Consider the following 13,884-nt stretch of genomic DNA (forward strand, 5'->3'; position numbering starts at 1 on the left):
AATATTATTCAGTATACCAATTCATTTATTTCTTTCCTTACTTCCACCACATCCATATACTGATTTATACATTGGTCTTCAAAAAGCCTGGTCTTTCCAAATTTGTCAAGATATTGTCTATACTTTCTAGTTGATGGGTTATGGGCAACAATATTTTGGTTTGGTAGGTGATCCTAGCTCCCATATAACTGTGTGACTGTCCTTCGGGTAAATCTGGGCTTTGGTTGCTCTTCAAGTAGGTACTATGACCAAAAACTAATGGTATCATCTTTGCAAGTAACAGATATACTGCACGTGTTGGGATATACGTAAGGGTGCAATCAACTTTAGAGCTTCTCTGTTGTACTAAAAACATATAAAAAACCTATACATAAAAATGTTCATTGATGAAACATGAAAATCAGTTACTTGAGAACAATGTGGCTTGTTTGATTTGCAAAATTATGTGTACGTGAATAGAATATCCTTATAGTACTTACATTTTATTTCAGCAATAAGCTGATCACTAACATCGAAATAATCTCTATATGTTTTTATTGACTGTGAAAGTATGTCTTTCTCTTTTGTAAGAATTGCCATCTGCTGTTGACTCTCATAATCTACAGATGAAAAAAATAATTCATTTTTTCCTTCAATAATAAACACACATACAATGAATTAACTAATGATGATAAACCTAAAGAAGATACAACAGAGTAAAAGAGTTGGAAGGGATTTAGGTGGTCTTCTAGCCTAATCCTCTGCTCAAGCAGGAGACCCTATGCCATTCTGGGCAAATTCCTCTCAATCTCTTTTTAAAAGCCTCCAGTGATGGAACACCCACTGGTTAATTGTTCTCACTGCCAGGAAATTTCTCCTTAATTCTAAATTGGTTCTCTCCTTGATTAGTTTCCATCCATCCTGCTTTCTGGTGCTTTGGAAAATAGCTTGACCCCCTCTTCTTTGTGGCAACCCCTCAAATATTGGAACACTGCTATCATGTCATCCTTGGAACTTCTTTTCACTAGACTAGACATAACCAATCCCTGCAACCTTTCTTCATATGTTTTAGTCTCCAGCCCCTTGATCATCACTGTTGCTCTTCTCTGCACTTTTTCCAGAGTCTCAACACCCTTTTTACATTATGACGACCAAAACTGGATGCAATATTCCAAATGTGCTCTTACCAAGGCACTATAAAATGGTACTAATGCTTCACATGATCTTGATTCTATCCTTTTGTTAATACAGCCTAGGATTGCATTGGCTTTTTGGTGGCTGCAGTACACTGCTGGCTCATATTTAAGTGATTGACTACTAGGACTCCATCCCTCTCACAGGCACTACTATTGAGACTGGTTCCATCTACTCTATATCTGTACATTTGGTTCAGAAATAGTTTCTTAAACAGTATAGAGGAAAAAGATAAATTTTAGAAAATAAAAAGTTGGAATTAGTGAAACTCACCATTACAAAAAATAAAGGGTAAACAATAAGGTTGTAAATATTGTTTCGAAGTAGATATAACTGGCTCAAATACAAGCTTATACTTAGTTTTATGTCTTCCTGGACTATTTTCTGCTAGCACAAGATCCTGAAAAAGAACAGTGTGATCTGCATTATACATTTAAGACATATTTACCTAATATGAATATACATTTAATTAGTATATAACCCTAACCTTTATTAAATACTAACTGCAAAATGTTTTTCCAAAATAAACAGCACCTGTTATTAATAGCACGTTTTTAACAATAAGCAGCTGAAATTTATTATTACTCCCAATTTAAAAATAACCCAAAAGTAATGTCCTCAGAACCAGATATATACTACTCAGAAGAACAAAACCAACAACCCCAAATATTGTTACAGGCAATCATTGACTGATAGGGACTGGAATTCCAATCCTAAATCATTATGGTTGTAAAGCAAATCATCCAATGATGAGAGCTGTTTTTACAAGCTTTTTCAGTGGCAATCATTCAGTAAATCATGCAGTCGGTAAGCAAATCCATTCTTCCAAATAGATAACATCATGAATTGTAACTGCAGGATATTACAACCAATCATAAATGTGACCCAGTTGCTAAGTACCCAAAATATGGTCATGTAACTGCAGGGGTGTATTGCATGATATTTTATGATGGCCCAAAGTCTTTACAGGTCATAAAGCACCCTTGCTGAGGCAGCTGTAACTCTGAATGGTGGTTAATCAATAGAAGCATGTCCATTTACAACATTTTCTAAATTATAGAAAAATTAGGAAAAGAAAGGTAAATATTAAGAAAATAATATGCCCGTGAACATAGTAGACTGCTGATTTCCATTCCTAAACTATTAATTGGAAGATTATTTAAGGAGACTCACCTTAATTTCAACAATTCCTCCATGAAAACAAAATTCAACTGTACTTTTTTTACCCTGAAACAGGGGAATATCAATGTCTTTCTCAGTTGAACTTTCAATTTTTGCTACAATTTTTCCATGAAAATCAGTTCCGGTACGGTTTTTGTATTTATCCTTAAATTAAGAAGACACTTGAATTAGAACTGAATTTTTTAAAAAATGCTTAATACATATCTTAAAGCTCATATGAAATGTACCTACATTTGGGGTTTGTATTCAATTTGCTTATGGTACAATTTTTTGAATTTTATAGAACACCATTCAGACTGTTTGCAAAATCCTGAGTTTAACATGAAAATTATAATTTTTAAACCATTTTATTAAATTATTTAAAAGAAACAGACCAAATAAAAGAGGAGGTGGAGTTGCTCTCTCTATAAAAAATAACTACATCTCTACAGAAATACAGCATAACAAACTGTCTTGAATGCATTTGGGTCAATATGAAAGGGGGAAAATGACATTGTCATAGGTGTATACCATAGGCCACCCAACCAAACAGAGAAAATAGATGAACTTTTTGCTAGTTAGTTAACTAAGGTATGTAGGAAGCATATCGCAATAGTAATGGGGGATTTTAATTACCCTGACATCAATTGGGAGACAAACTTTGCACCAAGTGGAAGATCAAACAGATTCCTGACAAACCTAGCAGACAACTTTGTCTCCCAAAAAATAGAAAAAGAAACTAGGGGATCAGCCATATTGAAATGAAATGATAGGTGTTGAAGCCGCAGGAACCTGGGGGGAGGAAGTGATGATGCAATATTGGAATTCAATATTATGCAAGCACAAGCAATAGAACATAGTCAAACTAGAGTCTTAGATTTTAACAGATCTAATTTCAGTAAACATAAGAGAGAGCTTGGGAAGGATTCCATGGATGAGAATTGTCAAGGGGAAAACAACTCAAGAAGCATGAAAAGCTTTGAAAAGTGAGATTATAAAAGCCCAGTCTAGCACAAAACCAATGAAGAAGAAAAATAACAGCTCTCAAAAGAAACCAGCATGGCTACATAAAGAACTATCTGATAAATTGAAAGACAAAAAGGACAAGTATAAAAAGTGGAAAGAGGGGCACATAACTAAGGCAGAATATCAGCAAATAGCCCAAGCCTGGAAAGATGAAGAGAAGAAAGCTAAGGCTCAAAATGAGCTAAGGTTTGTGACAAAAGTCAAAAATAACAACAAAAGCTTCTTTCAACATGTAAAAAAACAAAAATAAATTAAGGAAATGATTGGTCTATTAGTGGAAGGAAGTGGCAAGAAGGTGACAAGCAACAGGGAGAAAGCAGAACTACTAAACTCGTTTTTTGCATCTCTTTGCACAAAGAGAAAAAAACAGTACCATAAAAACAGATTAGAAACACAAATTAAGATAGGCAAGAAAATGGTAAGTGAACACCTGTCCACCCTATATGAGTTCAAATCACCAGGACCAGATGGATTACACCCCAAGGTTCTCAAGGAACTGGCAGATGTGATCTCAGAACCACTGAACTAAATCTTTCAAAGATCCTGGTGCACTAGAGAACCACCAGATGACTGGAAAAGAGATGATGTAGTTCCCATCTTCAAAAAAGGGAAAAAAATGGATCCAGGAAACTACAGACCTATCAGCCTGACCTCAATACCTGGAAAGATTCTGGAAAAGATAATCAAGCGACAAGTCAGTGAACACCTAGAGGCAGACAAAGTCATAACCAAAAGCCAACATGAGTTTGTCAAAAACAGATCATGTTAGACAAATCTTATTGCATTCTTTGACCAGGTGACAAAATTAATGGACCGGAGGAATGCTGTGGATATAATTTACTTGGACTTCAGTAAGGCATTTGATAAAGTAAACCACAACCTACTACTTGATTAGAAAAATGTGGGTTAGACAGCATCACCACCAGGTGGATTTGTAGCTGGCTGACTGGCCGTACTCAGCGTGTGTTCCTCAATAGAACTGCATCTACATGGAGGGAAGTGTGCAGTGGGGTGCCCCATGGCTGTGTTCTGGGCCCAGTGCTCTTCAACATCTTCATCAATGATTTGGATGAGGAGATAGATGGGGAACTCATCAAATTTGCAGATGACACCATGCTGGCAGGAATAGCCAAAACTCCAGAAGATAGGCTTAAGATACAGAAGGATCTTGACAGACTTGAACATTGGGCGCTATCTAACAAAATTAAATTCAATGGTGAAAAAAGTAAGGTTCTACATTAGGCAAGAAAAACCAAATGCACAGGTATAGTATAGGTGGTACCTTGCTCAATAGTAATATCTGTGAGAGGGATCACGGAGTCCTAGTGGACACTTAAATATGAGCCAGCAGTGTGCTGCAGCTGCCAAAAAGGCCAACACAGTACTAGGCTGCATTAACAGAGGGATAGAATCAAGATCACATGAAGTGTTAATACCACTTTACAATGCCTTGGTAAGGCCACACTTGGAATACTGTATCCAGTTTTGGTCACCATGATGTAAAAAAAGGTTGAGACTCTAGAAAGAGTACAGAGAAAAGCAGCAAAGATTATTAGGGGACTGGAGGCTAAAATATATAAGGAATGGGTGCTGGAATTGGGTATGTCTAGTTTAATGAAGAGAAGGACTAGAGGTGACATGATAGCAGTGTTCCACTATCTCAGGAGCTGCCACAAAGAAAAGGCAGTCAAGTTATTCTCCAAAGCACCAGAAGGCAAGACAAGAAGCAACGGTTGGAAATTAATCAGAGAGAAGCAACCTACAACAATTAATCAGTGAAACAACCTGCCTCCAGAATTTGTGAATCCTCCAACACTGGAAGTTTTAAAGAGACTGGACAGCCATTTTCTGAAATGGTATAGCATTTCCTGCCTGAGCAGGGGGTTGGACTGATGACCTTCAAGGTCCCTTCCAACTTTATTATTATTATTAAATATCATACTTAGAAAAATAAAAATAGAATCTAAATATAAAAAGGAAAAATAAAAAGCAAAGCGCAGAAAAGGAAAAAAGTAGAATAAAGTAAATAACTTTCCTCTTAATCATCAAATTTACGAACAATTTTGGCAATGTACCACCATCTCTTAAAATACAACAAATGCTGTCTAGATTCCATAACTCATCTCTTAAATTTTGTAAAAAATCTTAAAGCCTCATTACTCATTCCTAGGCAGCAAAAGTCCATTTAGGACTGCAAAAATAACTGCATATTTATTTTGACCTTGATCAAATAAGCAAACTCTTCCCTGTTCTTTTAATAATCTTGGTTTTAATCCCTTTAAATAATGCCCTCGAACTTGATTTATTTTATCTTCTCTTTGTCTCCTCTCAGCAAATCCTTCAAAACTTTAACAAATCCTTTCAAATAATATTTTGCTTAAATGATGTAGGCTAACAAAAATGGATTTTTTTCTTCTTTCTCTCTATCTTGGTATCATATCTGTATGGAGCTGCAAAGCAACACAATAATCTTTTTATAGAGATGTAAAATCTCTATAAAAAGCTCCTTAAAATGTCAGTGATCATGAAGGTTTGCAAAATTCTAGTTGGTTCAGAAAGACTTGCTTAAAAACTTTTAACAAACTGACCTAGTTTGATTTTGGATTTTTCTGAATCTGATACAGATCTTGCCTGCTATTTGTATATGTGTGTGTGAGTGTGTGTGTGTATGTATAACTCCCATTTTAAACCACAATTCAGTTTAATCACCGTTACAATGAAAGTCAAGTTCTTGACAAGGGTCCGACTGTCAACCTCCTGAACATTAGAAACAGCAGGAGTATGTGGCAAAGTTAGTGGCTGCAACAGTGCTGGCTGATTTGGCACCACATCAATTATAATCTTGAGGGGAAAAAACACAAAATATAGAGACTTAATGTACAATATAGAAATTTATTAACAACATTAGCCTTAATTGTAGAAGTACCCATTCATATTCTTGTCATATTTCACTCGTTTCTAGTTTGGACCTATGAAGCAATTGGCAATGTATTACTACACTAGTATCACAGAATTTCTCCTCAAAAAGAGGTAATCATGCTTCAATAATATGCCTGAACTAGATCCTTTGAACTTTTAAAGTTTAATCCCACTTTGGTTAAAGGTGGTGTGGCAATTTTATGATTGTTACAATTCTATTTCATTATTGAAATTGTGCTGCTTGTCGTTTTGCTTAAAATACACTGTAAACTATTTTAGAATAAATGCTTCACAACGCTTAAGTAACTTTGTCTGAATTTATGTTTTGATTCTTTGCAGCTTTTTTAAAATCACAAAGCATATATCCCGGAAAATAGTGGCACAGTTGATTAATTCATCTCTAAATTTTATCACTGGCCATACAAAAGCAGCATGAACTAACTTCCCTCATTCAAATAATTTTCTGAGAATGTTATTAGCATTTATTCACTGTTTCACATGATAGCAATGGTCTAGAAACATGCCCAGCTAAGAATTTATGACCTTCTGTGTAACTTATTGAAAACTACAGATAATCTTTGACAAGACTGGTTTCTTCGTTTAAAGTTTACAGAGTCAGCATATTGCCCTCAACAATCCGGGTCCTCATTTTACCGACCTCAGAAGGATGGAAGGCTGAGTCAACCTTGAGCAGGTGAGGATTGAACTGTTGAACTGCTGGCAACCGGCAGTCAGCAGAATTGGCCTGCAATGCTGCATTCTAACCACTGTGCTATCACGGCTCACCAAAACTACAGATTTACTTAATAGCCATTGTATTTAATTAATGCTCCAAAAATATAACACTGGATTGATCACGAGATGATCTCTTAACAATCGGCATGGTTACACCATAATTTGGGCCTTAACTACAGTTGTAAGTTGAGGGCTACGGTATCAACAAATAGACAAACACAGACACTAAATTATGTAAGGAATCTTATAGTGATTTCTATTTTCCCTATTCGCTTACACAGTCTTGCCCTCTGATAATGTCAACTGATAATGCTGGAAACAGGAGGACAATCCATATCAAGCCATAGAAAAATCCCAACTTCTTTACTTTGCCAGCCTAAATTCTCCAAATCCAACTGAAACAAGTCCTGATCCTTTGGCCCAGAATGCATGTGACACATATTTGCTAGAATTCAAACGTGTGCCAATAAAAGGCAGGGCCGGGAAGGGCGATAGCTGAATTAATACTTAGTGATTAAAATTAACTCTCTGCAAAACAAAAGGCCTTATTTACAAAATTAACAATCCCTATTTGCATATAGGAAATATTCTCTACACAATGAAGCTTATGGCACACCCCCTCATCACAGTATAAGAAAGGTCCAATTGGATAGTTCATGAGCAATTTTGTATTCAACTATGTGAAGCCAAGAGCCAGTAGTTCTCACAGAGCAAAGATATCAGTTATGTCAACAACTAACAACCTCTGTTTTAATATCATGTAATGCAGATAGAGAGGGAGGGGCAATAGGTTTAAACTGTTTCGAGTATAAGAGGTATAAGAGCCTTGGTGGAGCAGTGGGCTAATGCCTCCTTAAGTAACACCAGCTGCCTGCAATTAGTGCAGGTTCGCATCCCACCAGGCTCAAGGTTGACTCAGCCTTCCATCCTTCCGAGGTAGGTAAAATGAGGACCCAGATTGTTGGGGGCAATAAACTGACTTTGCAATAATGCCGCTTGGGGGGTGTATGAAAGCCCTAATAAGCAGGCATATACATAGAATGAAGGCTACTGCTAAGCTTGTAAGCCGCCCTGAGTCTTCGGAGAAGGGCGGGATATAAATGGAATTAAAATTAAAATAAAAAAAAATAAACTGTCACTGATAAGAACAATCAGCAGTTCTGTATGGCTTCATTACAGTTTTTGATAAAAAATTGAAACAAGTGGTACCATTGGATATCTGACAGCCAATTTTAAATCTAGTAGCCTCGTTAAACAATGTAAAGTTGTTATTTATTATTATTATTTTTTAGCCCTGTCCTGGACCAAGAAATCTAATATCAGCAAAGATGTCAGTTGATTAGATGATTCTTCTGATGCACCTTTTTAATTCTGAATCTAACAAAGATAAAACTTATTTATGCATGTTATAAAAATCAATGCAAAACTTATAGTTGGGCAAAATTTTACTACATAAATAATAAAATAGAATTTTAAAAATGTAAAACACATTTTTACGTATTATTTCAAAAACTCACCTGTTTACTGTTAAGAACATTTGTTTTGTCAATTACAAATACAAAATGGATGCTGTATTTGCCCACTTTTACTGGAACTGTTTCATTCCTAAATTATAAACAGTAATGTTAGTATTTCTTTAAAATTTACAATACTTAAATTCTCAGTATTTTTCATTATTAAAGTAAAACATTGTTACTCTTTGAAACAAATGAACCAAAATCAATTTTTTGAAGTTAACTTTTTTATTATATATCTTATTCAGTCTAAAAATAAGAAATACTCAGACTGATTAGAAATAAATAAATGGAATCCTCACATTTAATGTCTGTAATACTTGCTATACCCCATTCCTGAAATTGTCAGTTCTCAGCCCTTAAACTTTCTATTATGTCATTCGTGACATCAATATGCTTTAATTAATTAATCTCAAATAAAATTATATTTTTGCATGTATATTCTCAATTTTTAAACACTAGACACAGGTATTTAACAGACAACATATCAATACCTAGATAGGAAAAAAACATACCTGCAATATGAATTTCAACCTTAATAAAAAGAAATTATTGATATCAAACCAAACTATATTTTAAAACAAAGTTGATTATAGTTTTTTCTAAGCATCATTATATTAGAATTACTATAACACAACAACATTATTTGTTAACCTGACGGAAAAAAAGCCATCATCCTTGTCATTGCTTGCTTTGGTACATTCAAATGTTGCAAACTAAAAAAAAAGAAAAAAGATAGGGTTTTAGAGAAAGCCACATTATATATGTAGGCATTTAAAACTAATTTTATTAAATTAAGTTACTTTGAATCCCTGAAAATCTTAATAAAATGATAGACATTTTTAAAACGAGGAATCTAAAAAAAGAGTATATATAGTATAAATGAAGCTCATTGTTGTTGTTTTTACTTTTTAGCCAAAAACAAATCAAGGGACTATCTTAAAAAATCAAAGTTCAATGTTAATTATGTTGATATTTAGGTTTAAAAAAGTGTAAAATAAAATGCATACAGAACAAATCCATACAACTATTAAAATTAATGAGGATATAGCAATAGGAAAGGATAAACCATAGATACTAGTCAAACTTCTCGGTTGAATAAATTCGATAATTGGACTCCCCTACTAAAAAGTATTATATTTCAAACTCAAAAGCGCTTATAAAATTATCTCATGATCCAAGTAGATAATTGTGACGTGATTCTTCATGTAATCTCATCTCTAACCTCTTTGGGCTTTAAGTATAGTGAAACCAATGCATTGGAACCTTATGTATTACTGAACAAGGCAATAATGTGAAACATCTGATATGGTGGAAAAATAACATAGTTATCCATAAATTGATGGATGAGGTTAAATGGAACTAAATTTGCATGCTTACGTAAAGTATCTGTCTATCTGTTGCACATACTGTTTCCTGTTACTTACATCATCACTGTCTTTTTCCCTGATTTTCATACAAATCCTTCGTGGATTTATATTTTTAATATTGGTGCCATCTTCAGAAATAACACTAACCATGAAATCTGCATCAGGGAAAGAAATGTTTTTCGCACATGTTGCTAAACTTAATTTTCAAATTAAAACTCTGAAGTAAAATATTATTAGTCAGAAATACATGTCAAAGAATGTAAGAAACTAATATGGATACTATAATGATGTATATTCCATAAAATTGCATTACCATATTTCCAGACATTTAATGACATCACATCATAGCCAAGCATCCAGTGCCATAATCCAGAGTAACAATAACACTTAGACTTATATATATATGGCTTCAAAATAGCCGTCTCTAAGTGGTTTACCGAGTCATTGGTGCCAAAGCATCCAGTGGTTTAAAGCATCCAATGCCATGGCCCAGGATCATAGGACAAATACTTTTTATAGTGAACAGAAAGGAAAATACAATCAGGCTTCAAGACTGATGTCAGCACTTCAACCTAAACCAAACCATGAAACTGACTCCCCATTTTGACTGGAACTATATTTTACTGATAAAGGCTATAGCACAGGTGTCAAACTCGACTGCGTCACGTGACGTATTGTGACATATCATGACTTTTTTGCCTTTGTGGAGCCAGGGTGGGCGGAGCCTGTGCATGATGTATCCAGCCTGCAGGCCACCAGTTTGATACCCCTGGGCTATAGAAATAAAATTTTAAAGCCCATTTGCATCTTCTCTTTCTTCCCTCTTATATTCCTGAGTCAGACAATAGCCAATCTGAGTTTCTTTCTTAAGTCTTCTTTGATTTCTTGGGTTTAAAGCATACTGCTGTACAAGTTTTTGTAATTGTTGCTGAACAATTTCTCCAAAATTACCACTGTGGTTCTCTACAAGGGATATGTTCATAAATCTTGGGCTTTGTTAGTAGCTAGTCATAAACTGGGCTACCAGTTGGATGCATAAATTCATTTGGATTGGAGATTTAGATCACTAAGAAATGACTACAGAAGCAAATAAAAACAATTGAATTGCTGAACAATTGCTGAACAAAACTGAAAAGAATAATAGTAAGTTACTTCCAAAAGTAATTAATAGACTAGAATAATTTTAACTTTGGTAGGATTACACTAAAGAAGAATGGAATATTAAGATATATTCCCAATGGAAGTATAATGGGAGAGTAATCTGTATACTGCAAATTCAGTAATGCAAGGTACAAATGGAGAAACAATATTTCTAATACCTACAGATAATTGCTTTTCAGAGTTTGGAGTCTTAGATTTGATATCGGATTATAAAATGTTCTTAGCACTACTTCAATGTAGGTCTTGAAAATTCTTATTTCTTTCCATAGGCCTACCCCTAATCTTTTTATCATATTCAATACACTTTGTGCTGTGGACCAAAAAAAAAAGGTTTTAAGCAGCCTAAATTCAGATAATTCAATATAACAGCATTTAGCACCAAGACACCAGCAGACTGCTATGTTAAGCTACAGAGGAACAGCCATTTTATAACCTAAAAATGACATAGACAGGGAAAACTATCTTTTAAAATATGGCTCAAAATATTCTGTTGAAAAATAAATAAAAGATAAGAAAAAAGCATTCCAACTTTCTAATGGGTTATCCTTAGAAAATAAAAAAAATGTTAAAGCACTCACCAGGAAAAGTGTTTCCAGCAGTAAAGCTAGCATTCTCATCATATGTAATATTTAAACGTACAGGTTTCTCCGAGTCAGGTAAAACATTTATCTTGATCACTGGACTGCTTAGTGCACTCTCGTTATAGGAAGCCTTGAATTGCAAAGTGTATTCTCCCCTGAAATACCACAATAATTAAGCATTAATATAGTTCTACTGAACAGTTCAAAGTTTTAAATAGAAATATAGGAGTTCCAATGTACAGTAGCCTTTGATTTACAACCATTTTTTACAACTGGCACAATATTGCCATAGTCATGTGAACAATTTTTTGACACTTGGCAACTGGCATGTATTTACAATGGTAAAGGGCACCTGAATGACCTCTGCTGGGAGAGGGATGAGGCTAACTCATCATCCTTTCTTTTCTTGGCTTCTTGGCAGCCTTTGGTACCATCAACCATGGTATCATTCTGGACTGGATTCAGGGATTAGGGATAGGTGGCCCTGTATTGTGTTGATTCTCCTCTTCCTTCCCTGTGTCTGAAGCTCCTGGTCCTTGCTTTGCAGGATTCCACAGGGTTTGGTACTTTCCCCTCTCCTGTTTAACATCTACATAAAGCTGATGGGTGAGATCATTCATCACTATGGGGTAAGTGTCTTCAGTACACTGATGATATTCAGCTTAACATCTCTGTCCATAATAAACTAAAAGATGCTGTTGATGTTGTCACTTGATGACTGGAAGCTGTGAGGGTCTGGATGGGAGCAACAGGTTTCAGCTTAACTCTATTTACATTGAGTGGCTTTAGGTTTTGGGGACTTCTGGTTCTAGGGATTTATCATCTCTTGTTCTTATAATGCGGTGGCACAGCCCCAAACATTGTGTGCATTCTGGACATCCTCCTGAATTCCAGACTCCTGTTCAAAGAGGGCCTTTATGCAGTTTTGTGTTGGTTACCAGTAATACCATTTCTTGGACCAGGACACATTGTTCTCAGTCACTCACTCCCCAATTACCTACCAAATATTACTGTCACATGCGTTACATAGGACTGCCTTTAAAGTGTGTTTCCAGGTGCAATTCAAGGTGCTGAAAATGTCCTATAAAGACCTACATGGTAAGGAATCAGGGTATCTGAGGGAATTACACCTCCACTGTTATATCTACCTGTCTCACTGAATCTGAAGGAGGGGCATGTTACAGGTACTGTCTACTAAATAATTTCATCTGACAGGACTCGGAAAGAGATCCCTTTCTACCTTGCTACCTATCCTTTGAAATGTCATTCCCCAGAACTTAAGTTGGCCCCTACTCTATTGGCCCTTTTGAAAGCCCTAAAAGCATGGATATGGAACAATGTTTGAGAGTCTGGTGGCAGCGGTGAGCCTGTTTAATATACTGAATTGGATGTATTGATATTTAACCTATTGACTTTTTGTACTGAATTGAGTTTGTAATAATGATTTTAGTATGATTGTCTATTTTTTATTATACTTGCTGTTAATATATTGTGAGCTGTATTATATATGTGGTTTTGAAATGATCAAAAAGTTCAACCTGGGCTTCACATCTCACATTTTGCAACATCTGCTTTTTAAAGAAAATTTGTAAGGTTTTTAGCCATGTGATTTTATTTCTTTCAATCTTGTTTTTCTTGTGTGTTTCACTGTTGGTATTGTTCTTGTTTACCCTTATATCCCATTTATGGCATACACAGAATAATTTTTAAAATAAATACATAAATTCCTTCATAGCAGGAGTGTGTTTGTGTTTGTGTGTGTGTATTTGTTAGCAATCCAAAAAATTTTTACGCAAATAATGATTGTCGCAGTTGCGACTACCACCTGTAGACGGCCTGAGTTTGGGCTGATACAGGCAAAAAAATTTGGCCCGTATTTGGGGCAGCAAGGTGTTCAAAATACTCAAGACATATCTCCCCTGCCTCTTCCCTCCCTGATGCAGCTGACAAAGTGAGAAAGAGCCTGTGGCCTAGAGCTTAAAACAACTGCCTAATGTGCAATCAGCCCAGGTTCAAATGTCAGAAGGGTGTGGCTGACTGATGAGGACAAATAAGTTTGAAATGGCTATATCAGTCTCCCTTTAATTCTTTGTTAGCAATCCAAAAAAAGTGTGTATATATATATATATATATATATATATATATATATATATATATATATATATATATATATATATATATATATATATATATATATATATATATATATAATACAAGAATGAGCTTAACGTCCCTGATAATCAC

General features: G+C 35.0%; 1 protein-coding gene across 1 annotated transcript in view; it reads right to left on the bottom strand.

Moving 5' to 3' along the window:
* SMCHD1 (structural maintenance of chromosomes flexible hinge domain containing 1) overlaps positions 1-13,884 on the bottom strand; it is a 90,112-nt gene that overhangs the window by 19,607 nt on the left and 56,621 nt on the right. Inside the window, exons 27-34 of the mRNA XM_083360311.1 lie at positions 11,638-11,795; positions 9,956-10,053; positions 9,183-9,244; positions 8,532-8,619; positions 6,070-6,201; positions 2,347-2,499; positions 1,447-1,573; positions 480-599 (exon numbers count right to left, since the gene is read on the bottom strand). Of these exons, the coding sequence (XP_083216437.1) occupies positions 480-599; positions 1,447-1,573; positions 2,347-2,499; positions 6,070-6,201; positions 8,532-8,619; positions 9,183-9,244; positions 9,956-10,053; positions 11,638-11,795 (938 nt within the window). The remainder of the gene's footprint in view (positions 1-479; positions 600-1,446; positions 1,574-2,346; positions 2,500-6,069; positions 6,202-8,531; positions 8,620-9,182; positions 9,245-9,955; positions 10,054-11,637; positions 11,796-13,884) is intronic.

The sequence above is a fragment of the Vipera ursinii genome (assembly GCF_947247035.1).
Source record: "Vipera ursinii genome assembly, chromosome: 3".
Classification (NCBI taxonomy): domain Eukaryota; kingdom Metazoa; phylum Chordata; class Lepidosauria; order Squamata; family Viperidae; genus Vipera; species Vipera ursinii.